Raw genomic sequence first — 15059 nt, forward strand, 5'->3', positions numbered from 1 at the left:
TCTTCCGGGGCGGAGCCGGCCTCGCGCAGGCGCCGTCGCGCGCGCTGGTTGTGGAGGGCGGGTGCGCCGGAGCGGGGCGTTCGCCGGCCGCGCGCGGGGAGCCGGCGAGCGGGCGGGTCGCGGTCGCCGAGGCGAGCGAACGGTCGTTGGCCGCCGTGGGTGCTTCTCTCTCGGGACCGACCATGGCGGAGGGGCTGGAGCTGGGCAAAGACCCCAACGGGCCTTCGCACTCGCCGACTCTGTTCGTGAACGCGGACGGCTCGTCCATGTCCTTCTACGTGCGGCCCAGCCCGGCCAAGCGGCGCCTGTCGACGCTCATCCTGCACGGCGGCGGCACCGTGTGCCGGGTGCAGGAGCCGGGCGCCGTGCTGCTGGCGCAGCCGGGCGAGGCGGCGGCCGAGGCGGCGGGCGACTTCATCTCCACGCAGTACATCCTGGACTGCGTGGAGCGCAACGAGAAGCTGGAGCTGGAGGCCTACCGCCTGCGCGCCGCGGCCGGCCCCGACGCCGCCCAGGCCGAGCCCGCGCCCGCGCCCGCGCCCGCGCCCGCGCTCACGGGCCGCCTGGCCTTCTCGGACGCCGACGACGTGGCCATCCTGACGTACGTGAAGGAGAACTCGCGCTCGCCGGGCGCGGCCACGGGCACGGCGCTCTGGAAGGCCATGGAGAAGAGCGCGCTGACGGCGCACCCGTGGCAGGCGCTGCGCGACCGCTACCTCAAGCACCTGCGCGGCCACGAGCACAAGTACCTGCTGGGCGACGCGCCCGTCAGCCCCGCCACGCAGAAGCTCAAGCGCAAGGCCGAGCAGGACCCCGAGGCGGCCGACAGCGGGGGTGAGGGACCCCCGTGTGTGTGTGTGTGTGTGTAAGGGGGGTTGTGCGGGGCCATCCCCGCTGCTGGGGATGGAAGGTTTTGGCTCCGCCCCCTCCCCTCCCCCCCCCCCCCCCCGCCAGCCCCACCTGCTGCCCTCGAGGCCCAGGGGTGGGGGGCGGTGGGGGGGGGCCCACAGCCGGGAACCCGGGTGGTGGGGGCGGGGCAAGGCGCTCGCCCGCCCGGGACCCCCTCGGACCCCGGTTTCAGCCTCGCACCTGCCGATGGTGGCCTGCCAGCACAGAGCCAGGAGAGCCCCCCCCCCCCCCCCACGAGCTCCACCCTCCAGAGTTCTGGGAGAGCTTCGGGAGTCAGGGTTTGGCTGGAGAGGGCGTGTCCGCCACAGATTGTTCTCTTTGAGGGGGCTGGAGCGGTCGGACGGCGGGTAAGGGGTTTGCCTTGCACGCGCCGGCCCAGGTTCGATCCCCCGGCATCATCCCATATGGTCCCCCCCAAGCACCGCCAGGAGTCATTCCTGAGTGCAGAGCCAGGAGGAACCCCTGAGCATTGCTATGTGTGACCCAAAAAGTAAAGAAAAAAAATCGTTCTCTTTGAGGGGTTCAGAAGTGGCCTGGTCTGGAGTCTACCCAGGCTTGATTCCCGGATCGTTCCTGCCACCGCCACCGCATTTGGTTCCCAGGAGCACCCAAGGCCGTGACTTCCTCCGCGGGAGGCCCTCCCTGCCCCACCTCCCCCAGGGTCTTGTCGGTTGGGGCCCCTCCCTGGGCCTTCCTGGTGAAGTGAGGCTTTAGCTCAGTGGAACTGGACGTTCGGACTGGGCTTGGACGACAACTGGTCCTGCAAAAACCTTCAGGATGCAGCCCCGTCGACGCCCTGTTGATTGAGGAGAAAAGCTTTCTCTCCACCTTCTCCGTTATTCCTGTTGCTCTTTTACCTAATGGTGACAGTGGAAATCTGAGGAGCTTTGACCTGGGAAGATTTATTGGTCTATTCTTTGGAATGTGACTCTGGGCCTTTTCTCTGCCCGCGAGATGGTGGCTGGGATGAATATATTTGGTCTTCCAAGTGGGGCTCCAGGGCCCCTCCTGGCAATTCTAGGTCCGAACTGTTTGGTTGAATGCTAGGACCCAAGGAAATGGTGCTGCTCTGGCCTTGCAGTGCCAGGGAGTACCAGGGCCGTTCCCAAGGCTCTGGGGGGACCTCCAGGACGATTGGTGATGCTTAGGGAAATCAAAGTCGGTACAACTATTACAAACTTAGCAGTTAACTTTTGTTAAGGGAAAAAGAATAAAGAGCAGTGGGAATGGGGATGTTTAGCTTTTTTGTAGCTGTTTTGTGTGCATTGTAGTTGTACCTCTAGGAGCCACCTGCCCAAAGGCCTGTCATCTGAGGGTGGCCAGCGTCAATGATCATACATAGTTTTAAAGGCTGTTTTAAAACATAGTTTTAAAACCTACCTCTGAAGGGTCAACTCTGAAGACCTTTCAGAAGTCAGTTTTTAGCAGAAGCTTAGTTGGAAAAGGAAGGCTTGGACAACTCAGCTTCTCTGTCCACCTACCCCAGTTTTCTTCTCTTCCACAAGTGCTTCCCAGGGTCACCCCCACTTTCAGACCTGCTTCCCATAGAACCCAGCTTCTGTCACGGTTGTGTTAATTTCTAAAATCAAAAACAGAGCAGAAGAGATGACTTAAACTGAAGTTTCCTTTTACATGCCAGAATCTGGGCGTCCCTCTTTGAGATTCCCAAAGCTTGCAGCAGTATTTTTGCTACTTTCTTATTCCCCCCAACAGGGTGTTTGCTTCTTTTAACTTCTCAAATACTTGTTTTTAAAAAGAAAACAACCTAGGAAAAGTATGTCTTTGAGGCAAGTAGAAATTATTGAACATACATATATATACACATAAATTTGTGTGTATACTTTTTTTTGTGTGTTTGTGCATAAACATCCCTATCCTCTTTGCTCTTTATTTTTCCCTTGACAAAAGCTAACTACTAAGTCTGTAGTGGTATTTTTTTTAATGACCTAATCAGAGATAGAAAAGAAAAGTACATATTCAGTTCCGACCCAAACTTAACAGAGTGTGCTTTTTGGTTTCTGCAAAAGAGGCTAATTCCAATCTGGTGCTGTTTACTTCAATAGAACCACAGAACAAGAGAACTCCAGACTTGCCAGAAGAGGAATTTATTGCAAAGAAAGACATCAAGGAGAATGAAGAAGCAGTCAAAAAGATGCTTGTGGAAGCCACCAGGGAGTTTGAGGACATAGTGGTATGTTAACTATCTTTTTTTTAAAAAGTTCTTTCTCCTTTGAAGTTGATCATCCTGTCTCCCTTTTTCAGCCTCTCACTTCTGCTAGTCACTTATGTATCCCCCTTTCATACACCTCAACCCACAGAGGTAAGGGAGAGGTTAAAGATGCAAATGTAATGTTTCAAAAGTAATTTGCTATGCTGTATCAAGTTTTAACTTTTTCAGACTACCTTCTAATAACTCATGTACTTTGTTGGAATCCCATATATAATCATAAAGGCAGGAGAAATTTAATGAATTTAACTTAATTTTAAATTTAATGAGAAATTTAAAAAAGTTCCAATTAGATTGGGGCTACTCAACAAGTGGCTTAAACCATGATCCCAAAGACTCAGAAACAAATCTCCAAACCCAGCAGCTTTTGGCAGAAACACAACCGAACTCTGCATTAGGTGACCAGCCCCGGGCCACCCCAGGTGGGAATAGGTTTCGTGCCTTGGCCTGTTCCCCCTGGCAGCTCAGGGTCCACCATTTTCCAGAGGCCAATGGACAGCCAGGTGGGGGCCGGCGGGAGACATGCCAGGTCTCATGGGATGGGAGTAGAGCCAGCCCTTTCCTCCCCCGCCCCCACAGGAGTCCCAGTCGCTGCCCACGAACCAGCGGCTTAAACCATGATCCCAGAGACTCAGAAACAAATCTCCAAACTCAGTGGCTTTTGGCTGAAATCCCTCCAGATTTAATTAAGATTTCAGAATTCCAAAGTCATGTGGCTGCAGTAGCGGCCGCGCGACATTGTGTACTATTCATTATCAGCGATAGAAAACAAAGTGTCTAATGTTGCCTTTTTGGCAGATGTGACTGTGGGGTAAAATCCCACAAAATAATGGTGGATCTGGTGTCAAAATGTTGAATGTAATCAAAGCAGAGAGAGAGAGAGTAATGTGGAAACTCTGCCATACAGGTAGGGGAGGGTGTGGGATGGGGGTATACTGGAATTTTGGTGATGGGAAATGTGCACTGGTGAAGGACGGGTGTTTCATCATTGTATGACCAAGACTTAAACCCAAAAGCTTTGTAACTGCTCTCACGGTGATTCAATAAATAAATTTATTAAAGGGAAAAAAAAAGAAAAGTTAATTAGGCCTCAATCTCAAAAGGAATACTATTTAAGTATTTGTAATTGGTGCATTAAGGAATACAGGATTTATGGATTAATTGACTTGTGATGTGATTTTTTAAATTTTTTATTTTCTGTAAACTTTTAAATGTTCTAAATACTTCTCAAATGACTCAACAGGTCTCATTTCACATATCATACTTTGTACAGTACCTAAATGTAGTGTCCAGGTCCAAATATATTCATATAGCATTAAATTTTTTATATTATGTGCTGTCATTGACATGATATAGTTCCTACTCTTACAGAATTTACATAATCTGAGTGATGTCACACTTAATACTCTAGTCATTATGCATACACATACTTGTATATGTGTATTCCTTGCATACATATTTCATATTTGGTACATCTTAACTTTTTTGGGGCTGGAGCGATAGCACAGCGATAGGGCGTTTGCCTTGCATGCAGCCAACATGGGCGACTCGAGTTTGATTCCTCCACCCCTCTTGGAGAGCCCGGCAAGCTACCAAGAGTATCTAGTCTGCACGGCAGAGCCTGGAAAGCTCCCCGTGATGTACTTGATATGCCAAACACAGTAACAACAAGTCCCATGATGGAGACGTTACTGGGCCCGCTCGAGCAAATCGATGAACAATGGGAGGACTGTGACCGTGAACTGTTTTTTTGCAATACCATAGTTAAACATATATATGCATGCACATGCATATAAATGTTCTTCACCTATAGATACACTTCCTGTCTTCCCCATCATGTGTATATACATCCAATTTAAGTGAGTGTAGGAAATAACATGAGAGGTCATAAAGGAAGTCTAGGTTGACTGGAGTGAAAAGGGCAAGAAGGTGGTCATTAGGACAGATCAGATGTTGCTGAGTAACTGACTGGTCCAATTCCTTCCTTTTTCTAGGTGGAGGAGAGTCCTGATTTTGAAATACACATAACAATGTGTGATGATGATCCTCCTGAAGAAGACTCGGAAACACAGCCAGAGGAGGAGGAGGAGGAGGAAGAAGAAAAGGTTTCTCCCCCTGAGGTGGGGGCTGCTATTAAGATCATCCGGCAGTTAATGGAAAAGTTTAATTTGGACCTGTCAACAGTTACACAGGCTTTCCTGAAAAATAGTGGCGAGCTGGAGGCTACCTCCTCTTTTTTAGAGTCTGGTCAGAGGGCTGATGGGTATCCCATTTGGTCCCGACAGGATGACTTAGATTTACAAAAAGATGATGAGGTTACTCGAAATGCATTGGTCAAAAAATTCGGTCCTCATAATGTAGCTCGGAGAATTGAATTCCGAAAGAAATAATTCGTAATACTGTGAGTAAAGGAAAATGTGTGGCAGATGAGGCAATGAAAAAGATTTCCGTGGCTATTGAACTTTTAGAGGGTGTTTTTTTTGTGTGTGTATGTGATGGTTATCAAACTCAGGGCCTCACATGCGCAAAGCGTGTAACTTTACCACTGAGCCACATCCCTGCCCAAACTTCAGAGATTCTTGTTTTGGAGCTGACCCTTGTCTTTTGGCCAGTGCTGTCATTGCTGTAGAAAGGTTAGGTTTTGTACCCAAGCAGAACTGTATAGCAAGGTAACAAAGGAAATTGATACACTTGGAGCTCTCTCTACCAGTATTAGTTGTGTTTGTGAATGGATAAATCTAAGCCAGAGATTGGTTTACACAGTAGTAAGCCTTTTCTGGAATGGAACCTCTCTTGATGACAAGAACTAGTGACAAAGTCAAAAGAGGAAAATTAGGAAGATAGATCTTTTTTTACATGAATAAAGACTCTTGAGGTTTGCAGAAGCTTCTCTAGGTTGTAATGGTTTCCAAATTAAGAATTTGGGAATAGGGAAAGTTAACAAAATCTTGAGTACTCTCAAATCCCAGTGAGCTTTGCTTTGAAAAGTCCTTATTCCTTTTGCTATAATATTTGGGGACCCTGCTTCTTGACTGTTATTTTCTTGGAGTATTTGTCTGTTTGTTCTGTAATACATGTTTCTCTGTAGTTGTGCAAATCACACAAAACTTTAGAATGTCTCAAGAATAGCCTGACTTGGTTAGTAGTAATGCACTCTTATTTATTGAGGGTAGTTTTGTGCTAAGGACTGTGCTAGACTTAAAAAACTAATGCATTAGTTCTTCATTGTATTGTTTCATTCCTGCAAATAAAATTTTGTATTCAAGTCTTCAACAGATGTCTTATTATATTCACAAAATCTTTCAGGAATGGACATTTATTAAAAGCAATAAAGAGGCTCCATTTCAGAGCCAATGGCTTTTAGGAAGAAACTAGTTGTAATGAGTGGAGCAATGAGAAGATCTGCACCAGAGAGCCTAGGGGAGAGGAGCCAGGCGAGAAGAGTGGGTGTGCCACAATTGGCGTGCTGCACCACGTCCACTCACCAGTCCAGCCACCAGCAGGGGTCCCACTGCAAGTGGTTGTATGAATTGGTATCCCTGGGAATGACTTTCAGCTAACTGAATTAGAAGACACATAGCCAGCTTCCTTGCTGACAAGAGAAGGAGAGATAGAACCGATTATTTGAGATTTGTTCCTTGAATGGGAAAATGGTTTCCATGCCAGCATTTAGAGGTCCCCAGCACAAGTAAACAGTGTTGACCCTAGTAGGTGAGGAAGGAAATGAGGGAGGCTGACAAGGGAATTTGCTTACAAGTTCGCCTTTCATGGAGTTTTCGTCTCACATGGTGTGTGTTCGGGAATCATCAGTTCCATTCAGATAACTACTACTCTTGGTGGAGCCTAGCTTAAGTCCAAATACTTAAAATTTTTTTAAAAAATATTTTTACTTTTTATTATTCATAAAAAATTATATGTAATAAATTTTGTTTTTAGTCCAAGCCCAGCAGTGCTCAGGGGTTAATCTGGGCAGTGCTCTGAGATTATATGGGATGCTACAGATCGGACCTTAGTCAGCCCACATGTAAGGCAAGCACCCTATCCACTATACTATCTCTCCAGCCCCAATATTTTTACTTTTTAAGTTATTTTTCATTTGGGGCTACAATTGGCAGTGCTCAGAGCTTACTCTGGGCCCCTTGCTCAGGGATCACCTGGCAGTTCTCTGGGGACCATCTTGAGTACCAGAGAAATGCTTTACCTGCTATACTACCTGTCCAGCTCCTCCCCGTTTTTAAAAGGTAGCTTTTTTGTGGGGTGGTGATGCCAGGATGAGACGGCGTCTACAAAGCATATGCTCTCTCACTGAGCCACATCCCCAGCCACATTTAGTAATATTGGCATAAACAACCAAGGAGGAAACTGGGCTTTCAGAAGAAGGAAACTGGTTCTTCTCTCGTAAGACTAAAATACAGGCCCTTCACCCCAATTTTGCTGCAGCTGGTTTCTTGGTTGGTTTTGCTGGTGATCACTTTGACTGTAGAAGCTGTAGTAATCTGTGTCGTCTTGGGGAGACGCCTGCCAGGATGGAGGGGACAGGGTCTCTCCAGAGGCCTGAGGATAGCCCTGCTGTGGCTGCCTTTGATAGGAAGGCCAGGGGTGCGTAAGGTTCCCAGGGCTCTGGGGTGGGTGCATCTGCTCCTGATGGTATTCCCAGGTGCCTTCTCCTTGGTAGTGAGGATAGGGAGGCGGCTGAGGATGACACCAGCCCCCACAATGCTGCTGTCCCTCCTGCCTCATCTGCACGTGGAGAGCATAATGGGGAGGAAGGGGCCCGTGAACTGCCTTGTCCCCGCTCCTGCCCAGTCTCTGTCAAAATACTGCACAAATGGTGTGAGATGCTGAGCACCTGTGGCTGTGTTGTTACTGGAGAAAGGATAGGCAGAAAAAGGCCCATTTCCTCTATAATTTTGGCAAAACCCAAAGCTGGTTTGATTTGCAGTGATGCTTCCAGGTGCGGGTCCCACCTGCTGGGAACAAGCAGCTCCACTCACGAGAGACCCTTGGGGGTGAGAGACGCTCTGCTCTGCATTTTGGAAGCTGGAGCTCTGGTCTGAGAGTCCTGGGACACTGGCATCTTGTTTTCCTGTCTCCACCTGAGAAAGAGTCTGTGTCTCTCTTTTGGTGCAAGTCTGGCTCTCTTGTTCTGGAACCAGGTCTAAAGGGTGTTTTGTCAAACACTGATTATATTCTTTAGTGCATTACTATATCATGGGATTTTTTTTTTTTTTTTTTTTTTTTTTTTTTTTGCCTTTTTGCAGTAGTTTTTTCTGACAGTGAGAAAAACTCTTGCTCCAGGACCAGGTCTGTGGTAAGAGATTGAGGTGGGGGCCAGTGTACGGTGGGAAGGGGTCTTTTTTACACTAGCTGCACCTCTGCTGACAGTGGACCTCATGATTTGCATTAAACCAGGCCATGTGAGAAATGTGTCCGGACCCCGCAGTAGGTTACTGTCGCCGGGCCACCCCAGGGGGAAAGGGTGCTGTCCCTCCGCCTGTTTCCTTCTGGTGGCTCTGTGGCCATCATTCTCCAGAGGCCACTGGACAGTCAGGCTTGGGCCCACAGTGACGAAACTTGTTGGGCCTCACGGGATGGGGAGGAGCCGGGCCTGTCCTCCCCACCCCGAGACCCCAAGTCATCGCCCACGAACGGCCTCTCTGGCTCCTCATCAAGCTGCTCAACGGCTATGATCCCAGAGACTCAGGAGCAGATCTCGAAACCCAGTGGCTTTTGGCAGAAATCCCTCCAGATTTAAGTGTTAAAATTTCGGAATTTCAATACCACATGGCCCTACTGCAGCCATGCGACATCATATGTTATTCATAACCAGCAATAGAACACAAATTGTCTATTGTTGCCTTTTCAGCAGATCTGAGTGTTGAGGTAAAATCTCAAATAATAATGGTGGGTCTGGTGTCGAAATATTGAATGTGATCAAAGTAGAGAGAGAGTAATGTGGAAATCATCTGCCCCACAGGCAGGGGGAGGGTGTGGGATGGGGGAATACTGGGGTTTTTGGTGGTGGAGAATGGGCACTGGTGAAGGTACGGGTGTTTCATTGTATGACCGAGACTTAGACCCAAAAACTTTGTAACTGCTCTCACAGTGATTCAATAAATAAAATTATAAAAAATGAAAAAAAAAAAGGTGGAGTTCATGCACAATTCAATCAGCTAATCAGTGGCTGAGTAAATAGCAGTACTCCTACAAAAAAAGAAAAAAAACAGGCCATGTGGAATCTTGGTCCCGCCTTGCTGTCTTGCCACCCTTGTTCACAGAGACAAACTGGCAGGACGGCCAGCTGTGCCTCCCACACAGTGCATTGTTCCTGCAGATGCTGCTTTCTTCAGGCTGCCATCGTGCTGACACCCTTCCTACCCCATTCTTCTTTACACCATACCCACTACTTTGTTTTATTTGGGGGCCACACCTGGTGGTGCTTAGGGGCTATTTCTGGCTTCACATATTCTCCAAAATGTACTAAGACTTACCAGAATGTACTAAGACTCTTATTGGGGGAGATAACTCAAGTGATAGAGTAGAGCACATCCCTCCAATGATCTGAACCTGAACCCATTTGATCCCTGCCACACATTTTCTTCATCCCCCCCACCCCCCAAGAGGAACCTCAGGATATGGCCACTGAAAAAAAATTCCTTATCAGTCCTAGTCACCTCTCCTGACTAGTGTGCTAACCAACACATCCATTCTACTACAGTCATATAATAGACACATTTAAAAAGAGAAAAATAGGGGTTGTCCCAAGCAATCTAGGGGGTCACCAGGGCCAGATCCAGCTGTAGGTGGGGGGACTATGTGGCATCAATCATCCCGGGGATTGGAGCATCGTACGCTCCACCCCTTTGAACTAGTTCTGTAGCCCAAAGCACAGTTTTGTGATAAAAATGCTATCACACTGCTTCACAAGAGTTCGTCTGTTTTTCATATTGTGTTTGTGCCAATATCGGCCATCTGAATTCTGTGCCTTCCTATACACACTTCTTATAAAATTCACCCTTTCACATAAATAATAATTGCTTCACAGTGGAATTGTTTGGCCAGTTTTTTTCTCATTTCATAATAGGGGTAGGGGATTTGTGTAAATTCTACCTTTAACTTTTGCAATTGTTCTGCACTAAATCGATGTTGGACTTTTGTTTTTCGTTCGTTCTTTGTTTCTCTTTCCTTGTCAGAAACCTTGTCATCTGGCTGATCTGTCAAAAATGAAGTGGAGAGGAAAACATTGGAAAACTGGTCAGAACCACATAAAAAAAAATGAATTTCAGAACAGGGATTCATAAAATAAAACCGTGACCTACTCCCTTAGTCACACACAAGAATCAAATGGTATTTCTAAGTAGGAATCTAGCCAATGGGATGTATTTGTAACTACAGATCTGTTGAAACCTCATTCCCATTCATGTTGTCTGTGACTGCTTTCAAGCGAACAGAGGCCAAATAGTGACTCAAATAGTGAACAGAGGCCAAGTAGTGACTCAAGTTTGCTGATGGACCACAAAGCAAGCATTTACTCTCTCAGATCAGATAAGTGACTTTTAGGAGTGATGATTAGAGAAAGCCTTGCCACTTCCGTTCTGAGAGGAGACAGGTAAGTGGGCTGCAGTTCGCAGATGGGGAGTGAGCTTCTCAACCCTGGAGTGGAAGACTAAAGGCCTCCTTGCAGGATTCTGAATGTCAATTCTAGGTGTTTACACCCACAAACTGTCCCCAGCGCCATGTAATCTCATCTACGGCCAAGATCCAGAGACTATAAAACAAAGCTTCAGAAAAGAGCTACTCAGTTTTTCCTGGAGGCCACCCTAAAAGCCTCTGTCCCCCTCCTTCCCCCCACCAAGGGTATCCCGCCCATATGGCAGAGCTTGGCAAGCTACCCGTGACATATTCGATATGCCAAAAACAGTAACAGTGGATCTCATTCCCCTGACCCTGAAAGAGCCCCCAATATGGCAGCGTTGGGAAGGGCGAGTAAGGAGAGGCTGCTAAAATCATGCTTTTTGTGTTCCTGGTGTGAGCAGACGCCACTGGGCTATACTAGCACGAAACCAGGACAAATGGAGACGTTACTGCTGCTCGCTCGAGTTAAACAATGGGATAAGTGATACAAGTGATACTGGTTTGTGAATGGTTTTTGAAATGAATATGGGTATTGATTAAGTTCTGGCTTGGAATCTGTGCGCTATATTTCAAGTGTAAAGCTTTATTTTCAATAGCTTTCAAGCTTTTTATCCAACCTCATTTTCTTGGTTCTTTTATTTTTGTGCCACACCCGACTGCTTAGGGCTTATTCCTGACTCAGCTCGGGGATCACTCCTGGTGGGCTCAGGGGACCAATGGGATGCTGGAGATGGAATCCAGATGGACCATATGCAATGCAAGTGCTCTACCCATTGTAGTATTGCTCCAGTCCATCAACCTTATTCTTTTCTCTGTGTGACTTTTAAACGATTTAAATTTTTTAAAGTTCTCATAAAATAAAATAAATTTTATTTATTTGGAATTCAACCTTGGCCCTCACACATGCAGGACAAGTGCTCTGTAGCTTAGCTCCCCTGCCCCAGTTCTTCTGTACTGAATTTCTAGTACTTTCACATTCCCTCAATGTGGTCCATCCCTTGCTCTGCTCACTGCACTATTTCTGTGACACTTCAGGAAATTTGTGCTCAGGTGCTGCTCTCCTTTGGGATGCCATCCCCTCTCTCACCTCCTCTCTGTCCCCAATCTCCCACTATTACCTCCCAGTCTTGGTTCAAAACTCACTTTTCCATGGTGTCTTACCCCACCATCTCACTTAGATAAATACGATCATTTCCCGGAATGTCATCCTTTTTCCTTGCTCTACTTCTAGTTCCAGTTTCTGTAACATGATCCTGCTCTAAGATACTAAACGAGCTTTCTGTTCCCCCCCCCCCCCCCTTCCAAACACACTTCCTATCATCTGGATGATGGGAAACTGCAGAAGCTTGTATTCTTATCTCGTTTATTGACATTTTCGAGAAGTTTGAAATGTCAGTTTACAAAAGTGGACTTTCGGGTCAAATGCTGAGTGGCTGAGCACCACTGTGAATGGTCTGGGGCTTGAGTACTATTTGGGGATTGCTGCCCTACCAAAACCCACACTTCTCAAAATTAAAACAACAAAAAGGCAAATCAACATGCCTTTATTGTAATGGAAATTCTTCTGGAACTCTGCACAAAAACAAACATCTTCAATAAATATATAATAAATACTTCCCCCTGCCCTGCAAGGCCTGGGCGTGGGAAGTGTGCCAAAGATTGAACTTTGCTCCTTTTCAGGCATTTATAGCCTTAGTCACTAATAAACTTTTATTTTTGTTTTGGGGCCACACCTGGCAGTGCCCAAAGCTGACTCTTGGCCCTGTGCTCAGGGATCACTCTTGTCAGGCTTGGGGGACCCTCTGTGATAATAGAGATCAAATTCAACTTGGCAAGTTCCTTATCTGCTGTGTAACCCTTTGGCTCTTATACATCTCTTGAAAGAATGAACTAGAACAACCATTGTCTAATGATGTTAGGCCGTTAGAAGCCCTCCTGGGTCTCTGGAGAGAGTACAGCAGGGAGGGCACTTGCCTTGCATGAGATAACCTGGGTTCAGTCCCCAGCATCCTACATTGTCCCCCTCAGGAGTAATTCCCGAGTGTGGAGCCAGGAGTAAGCCTTGAGCATTGCTGGGTGTGGCACAAAAACAAAAAACAAGAAAAGAAAAGCCCCGAGTCAAAGCTGGAGGATTCTAGGAACTGCAAGGTGGGGGTGAATGGGGGGGCGGCTGGGAAAGGAGAAAATTGAACAGTGATGGGAATCCTTGAATGCCTCTCTGGAGAGCAAAGGGTGACCAGGAGTAGACGAGTAACACACCTTGGCTGTGCCAAGAAACTCAAGAATCTGACAAAGTGCTGTCTCCAGCACAGAGCCAGGCAGAGCTCCTAAGCACCATCAGGTGTGGTCAACTCCCACCTCATCACCTCCAATAATCCCGAAATAGAAGAACAAGGTTTGATGAATACTTACTGATTTCAAAATTACAAAGCAACAATAGTAACCAAGAAGCGTGGTTTTGACACAATTTAGAAATAAATATCTGGGGGCCTTCCAAGTGAAGGAGGTTGGGGTCCTCTCTTGGAAAACCAGAGCTGGATGGCTCAGTGCTCTGCTGGCAGTGCCAGGCTGCTTAGGCTTGGTGCTTAAGGGTCCTCCAGGTCTAACTTGGGGGTTTGGGATGCCTGGGATCCAATCCGGGCTTTGTATGTTCAGGGCGCAGGATCCAGCCTGAGCTATGCCCTGCACCCTGCCTTGTCTGAGGTAAAATAGAATTGAGAGGTAAGAAATGAAATTCCTGGGGCTGGAGCGATAGCACAGTGGGTAGGGCGTTTGCCTTGTGCGCAGCCAATATGGCCGATACAGGTACGATTCCCAGCATCCCATATGGTCCCCCGAGCACCGCCAGAAGTGATTCCTGAGTGCAGAGCCAGGAGTAACCCCTGAGCATCGCTGGGGTTAAAAAGCAAAAAGCAAAAAAAAAAAAAAAAAAGAAAGAAAAAAAAAGAAATTCCTTACATTTTCTGTCAATTCATTTTCAACAATGATGCGAAGATAATTCAGTGGGGCCAAGAATAGTCTTTTTAACAGTCCTGGGGCAACTGGCTAGAGAAGGGAAGGGAATAAAAATTCATTGGAAAAGGAGGAAAAAAGACAGTAGTAACTCTTGTTTTAGACTGGGGGTGGGAATAGAGTAGGGGTGGAACCTTTTTTTCTCCCAGGGGTCCACTGACTATTTAGAACACTGTTCCCGGGCCTCCAAGGCAGACAGGCTGCAGGCAGCCAGGCAGAAACAGGTGAAGCTGATGAGAAGGACCCCCTACCTGTTCCTTCCTGCGCCAGACCAGATCATGCGATTTTGCTGCCCTTCCACAGTTTGGAGCCGGAGCCGGACATTTCCAGCCCCTGTCTCAGAGCAGTTTCTTCCATCGCTCCCTGAGCAGATCCACGAGTGAGCTCTAAGCACGGCTGGGTGTCACTTAATCACTTAATCACTTAACTTCCCGTTAGTCGTCGATTTGCTCGAACGGGCGCCAGTAACGTCTCCATTTGTCCCTGTGGCGTGCTAGTGTAGCCCAATGGCATCTGTTCGCTCTGGGAACATGAAGAGCCTCAAACCGATCGTTCATGATCTTCACGAAGAAGTCTGACCATCTGGTAGGTGGGCGGCCACGCGGTCTTTTGATATCCCGTGGAATCCAGTCAGTAACAGCTCTAGTCCATTGGTCGTCTTTAAATCTCATTACGTGACCAGCCCATCTGATTTTTGACACCTTGGCAAACGAGACAGTGTCCCTGATTCTTGATCTTCGACGGATGTCAGAACTCCGGATTCTTTCACTCATTGGAGTGAAACGTGATATTCCAAGCATAGCTCTTTCATAGGGAGACCTGAATAGCGTTCTCATCTTGTTTGCGTAGGGCCCAGGTCTCTGAGGCATATGTTAATGCAGGAAGAACAGTGGAATCAAAGAGATGTGCCTGGAGCCGGAGGTTCTTCGTCCTCTTAGCTATTTCTTCGATGTTCTTAAAGGCGTTCCAAGCCGCTCTCTTTCTCCTGCGCAGCTCGGGTGCCAGGTCATTTGTCATGTTGACCTCTCGACCTAGGTACACATAGCTGTTGCTATGGAGATGGTCATTCCGTTGAGAGCGAATGGGGCGTCAGGAACAAGGCTGTTTCTCATAAACATTGTCTTCGTAAGATTCAGCTGTAGTCCTACCTTTCCACACTCACGGTCAAAGTCGGCCAGCATTTGTACCGCTTGGCTGATGTTTGGTGTTATTAAAACAATGTCATCAGCAAAGCGGAGGTGGTGTAGTTGCCCACCATCTATCTTCACTCCCATTC

General features: G+C 47.5%; 1 protein-coding gene across 2 annotated transcripts in view; it reads left to right on the forward strand.

Annotated features, from left to right (window-relative positions):
- Positions 1 to 131: 131 nt before the first annotated feature.
- Positions 132 to 15059, forward strand: part of TERF2IP (TERF2 interacting protein) — a 35044-nt gene continuing 20116 nt past the window's right edge. Inside the window, exons 1-3 of one of the 2 annotated variants that reach the window (XR_008795364.1) lie at positions 132 to 834; positions 2973 to 3100; positions 5131 to 5845. Coding sequence is in view for 1 of the 2 variants with exons in the window: in XM_056135991.1 (XP_055991966.1) it covers positions 183 to 834; positions 2973 to 3100; positions 5131 to 5526 (1176 nt within the window). In the remaining variant the exon portion in view is untranslated. Of the gene's footprint in view, positions 835 to 2972; positions 3101 to 5130; positions 6410 to 15059 lie in introns of those variants that run through there. The other variant, XM_056135991.1, reaches the window with a different exon arrangement.

The sequence above is a fragment of the Sorex fumeus genome, unplaced genomic scaffold (assembly GCF_029834395.1).
Source record: "Sorex fumeus unplaced genomic scaffold, SorFum_2.1 ptg000122l, whole genome shotgun sequence".
NCBI lineage: Eukaryota > Metazoa > Chordata > Mammalia > Eulipotyphla > Soricidae > Sorex > Sorex fumeus.